Source organism: Capsicum annuum, chromosome 3 (assembly GCF_002878395.1).
Source record: "Capsicum annuum cultivar UCD-10X-F1 chromosome 3, UCD10Xv1.1, whole genome shotgun sequence".
In the NCBI taxonomy this organism is placed as follows: Eukaryota; Viridiplantae; Streptophyta; class Magnoliopsida; order Solanales; family Solanaceae; genus Capsicum; species Capsicum annuum.
This window is the reverse complement of record NC_061113.1, coordinates 197,442,718-197,446,997: the sequence shown is the minus strand read 5'-3', so window position 1 is coordinate 197,446,997 and position 4,280 is coordinate 197,442,718. Positions and strand designations below refer to the sequence as shown.

The following is a 4,280-nucleotide window of genomic DNA, read 5'->3' as shown; positions in this document are numbered from 1 at the left end:
AAACACTACATTTTGATAGTTCATTTGATTATTCATTTGGACTTGTGTTTGAAATTATAACTTCATTGTGGTTCTTGAAAGTTGTTCTTGAACTTGGTATTGAAGTTTGGGTTGAAACATACAGATTTTTGTATACGAAACAACAATCTTAAGGAATTTAATGAAAAAAAAATTTGTGCTTTTTTTGATGAAATATTTTTTTCACCATTTATAAATAAAGTACATTCATAGTCTGTATTGTTTGATTTCTGGAGATTAAAGCTTGTTTATTTCTACTCTGTTTGAACTTAATAGTGATTTGAAGATAAAATTTCATCACGAGTTAAAGTTCATTCGGTTGACGATTAGAAGAACATAAAAACTTCATCGTTAAACTAGAAACAAGTTGGTTTTTAAAATTTTAGAATTAGTATTCTGACATAAAACAAGTTGGTTGTCTTTCTATGACAACAAAATGAATACCGAAAGTCATGTAAATGATGGAGTGACAAGTGTAACAATAACAATTGTTGCTACGACTAGCCGTACAAATATTGCACCCGCAATGGCACCTGCAGAGAAATCCGAAAAGTTTTCAGGTGTAGATTCCAAACATTGGCAGCAAAAGATGTTTTTCTATTTGACGACTCTAAGTCTTCAAAGGTTCATTCCTGATAATGCTCCAGAATTTCTCGAAGAGACATCGGACAAGGAGAGATTTGTTGTAATGAAGACATAGAAACACTCGAACATCTTATGCAAGAATTATATATTAAGTAGCCTCCAAGATGACCTGTACAATGTGTGAAGCACTATGAAGAACTCGAAAAAGTTGTGGAATTCTTTGTAACAAAAGTATATAACAGAGGATACAGGAACTAAAAAGTTCTTTATTGTAAAGTTCCTTGACTACAAGATGATTCACAGTAAAACTGTCGTCTCTCAAGTACAAGAATTGCAAGTAATCATCCATGATCTCCTGTCAGAAGGTATGAATATAGTAAATACCTTATTTGAACATGTTAAATGTGTTCTTGATAATCACATGACCTTTGTTGTAGGTTTGATTGTGTATGAGGCTTTCCAAGTAGCGACCATAATAAAGAAGTTGTCACCTTTGTGGAAGGACTTAAAAAACTACTTGAAGTATGAGAGGAATGAGGTGTCAGTTGAAGACCTCATAATGAGGTTGTGTATTGAAGAAGATAACAAAGTTACTAAAAAGAGGTCGATAGGGAATTCCGCAATCAGTGGAGCTAACATTATGGAGGATCACCCTAACAACTCAAAGAAATCTAAGAAAGCTGATGGACAACAAAATAATTTACCAAAGAAGAAATTCGATGGGAAGTGCTTTAATTATGGCAAGGCTGGCCACAAGTTCGTAGATTGTCGGGTCCCTAAGAAAGTCATAAAGAAGGATCAAGGCAACCAGGCTGAATTCAAAAATAAAATGGATGATCTATGTATTATGCTTTTAGAATGCAACTTGGTGGGTAATCCTAGAGATTGGTGGATATATTCTGGTGCCACCTATCATATCTGTGCCAATAAAGATTTGTTTGCATTATAAGCTTCGGCTCAAGATGAGGGGAAGATTTATATGGCTAACTCCGCAAAAGAAAGGTTTAAGGGACGGGAAAAATCTGCTTAAAATAACGTCAGGCAAAGTGTTGACTCTCAACAGCGTCCTTTATGTACTGGAGTTGAGAAAGAACTTAATTTCTATATCGCTCTTGACCAAAAATGGATTTAAAGGTGTATTTGTTTCTGATAGGGTTGTAAATAGCAAAGGGGCAGTGTATGTAGAAAAAGGCTACCTCACCGAGGGCCTGTTTAAGATGAATATAATGACTGTTGAGATCAATAAAAGTTTTGTTTCTTCTTGCTTGCTTGAGTCTAATGAATTATGGCATGAACGATTAGGACATGTCAATTACAAAACTTTGTGAAAATTGATTAACATAGAAGTTTTGTCAAACTTTGAGTGCAATAAATCAAAATGTCAGGCATGTGTGGATCAAAGTATGCTAAGCATCCGTGTAAGTCCATTGAAAGAAATTTCAATCTGTTAGACTTAATCCACACAGACATTTGTGATATGAAGTTAACATCATCTCATGGCGGAGAAAAGTATGTTATAACTTTATTGATGATTGCACTAGGTGCTATATATCTATTTGCTAAATAGTAAGGATGAAGCAATAGATATATTTAGAAAATATAAAATATTAGTTGAAAATCAACTAGAGAAAAAGATCAAAACGATAAGAAATGATAGGAGTGGAGAAATGAATCTCCTTTTGTGGAGATATGTGTAGAGAATAAAATCGTCCATTAAACTACTGACCCATAGTTACCTCAATCAAATGGGATTACGAAAAAAAAAGCCAAATATTAAAGGAAATGATGAATGTCTTACTTATAAGTTTAGGTTTACTGTAAAACTTATTGGGGGAAGCTAACCTTACAGCCAATCGAATACTCAATAGAGTGCCCCATAGTAAGACACTTTCAATTCCATATGAAAAAATGAAAAAAAAAACCAACTTGAAATATTTCAAAGTGTGAAGGTGTGTAGCGAAGGTCCAAGTTCCTATGCCAAAAAGGGTAAAGATAGGACCTAAGATTGTGGACTGCGTGTTCATCGGATATGCTAAAAATAATAAAGCATGTAGGTTTTTAATTCATAAATCCAAACATCTTGATATCAATAAAAATACGATAATTGAATCAGATAATGTTGAGTTCTTTGAACACATTTATCTCTATAAAAATGGACATGAGCGATCTAGTGGGGGTTCTAAACGACCTTGAGATGAACCAAGAGAGAATGTACATAATGATGAGAATCTAAGGTGTAGTACACGTCAACTCCTAGAAAATGAGCCTCAAATATTTAAAGAAGCGATGTCATCTTCAGACTCATCCTTTTGGAAAGAGGCAGTCAATAGTAAAATTGATTCAATCTTAAAAAACCATACGTGGGAGTTGGTTGATATTCCTAAAGGAAATAAACCTTTAGGTTCTAATGAATCTTTAAAAGAAAAATAAAAGTGAATGGTACTATTGACAAATACAAGGCAAGATTTGAAGTTAAAGGCTTCAAATAGAAGGAAGACATTGATTATTTTAATACATACTCGTCTGTAATGAGGAAAACGTCAATTCAAATATTAGTTGCCTTGGTGACAGTATATGTTCTTGAAATTCACCGAATGGATGTGAAAACATCATTTCTAAATGGAGAGTTGGAGGAAGAGATTTACATGGAACAACCTGAGGGTTTTGTGATTCCTGGTAAAGAAACAAAGGTGTGCAAACTTGTTAAGTCACTTTATGGACTAAAATAAGCACCCAAACAGTAACATACAAACTTTGACCAAACCATATTGGTGAACGACTTTAAGATAAATGTGTTTACATTAAAGACACACCAAATCACAAAGTCATTGTTTGTTTATATGTGGATGACATGTTGATTATTAATAGAGATATTTTTGACATAAATGCTACGAAATGAATGTTTGAGAGCAAGTTTGATATGAAAGACCTTGGAGTTGCGGATGTGGTCTTAGGCATAAGAATCCATAAAACTCCACAAGGGTTGTCATTGTCACATTCCTATTACATTGATAATTTCAAGTATTTTGATTTTGGTATTGCCAAAACTCCATTAGACGTGAGCTTTGCACGTTAAAAGAATGAAAGTGAAAGTGACTCACAGTTGAACTACACAAGAGTGTTGGGATGTTTAATATATATCATGAATTGTACACGATCAAATATAGCATGTGCTATTAGTAAATTGAGCCGCTACAGGAGTAATCCTAATAAAATTTATTGGATGGCAATGAAAAGAGTTTTGGGGTATCTTGAATACACTCAACACTTTACTTTACATTATAATAAATATTCAGCGGTCATTGAAGGATATAGTAATAAAAATTGGATCACCGAATTGAATAAAGTAAAATCTATGAGTGGATATGTATTTACGTTAGGTGGAGAAGCAGCCTCTTGAAAATCATCCAAACAGACATATATTGCCTTCTCTATAATGGAATTTGAATTTATCACATTAGATAAAATCGGTGAAGAAGTTGAATGGCTCCGAAATTTTTTGAAATATATTTCTTATTGGCCCAAACCATTGGTACCAATATATATACACTATGATAGCCAAGTGGCGATAGGTAAGGCAAGGAGCATGATGTATAGCGGTAAATCTCATCATATAAGACAGAGACATAATACTGTTAGAGAGCTACTCTCTAGTGAAATTATCATTGTTGACTACG

General features: G+C 33.6%; 1 protein-coding gene across 1 annotated transcript; it reads left to right on the top strand.

Moving 5' to 3' along the window:
• Positions 1-454: 454 nt before the first annotated feature.
• Positions 455-1,552, top strand: LOC107865164. The gene is made up of 3 exons (XM_016711500.1): positions 455-703; positions 836-968; positions 1,041-1,552. Exons 1-3 carry the CDS (start codon positions 455-457, stop codon positions 1,550-1,552), a joined length of 894 nt encoding a protein of 297 aa, XP_016566986.1.
• Positions 1,553-4,280: the final 2,728 nt, after the last annotated feature.

Bases quoted from the DNA above. Each gene is read 5' to 3' on its own strand.
- LOC107865164 (XM_016711500.1), top strand. From the start codon at position 455: ATGAATACCGAAAGTCATGTAAATGATGGAGTGACAAGTGTAACAATA. The intron at 704-835 runs GTAATGAAGACA...TTGTAACAAAAG, and splicing joins CGGACAAGGAGAGATTTGTT to TATATAACAGAGGATACAGG. The intron at 969-1,040 runs GTATGAATATAG...CCTTTGTTGTAG, and splicing joins CCATGATCTCCTGTCAGAAG to GTTTGATTGTGTATGAGGCT.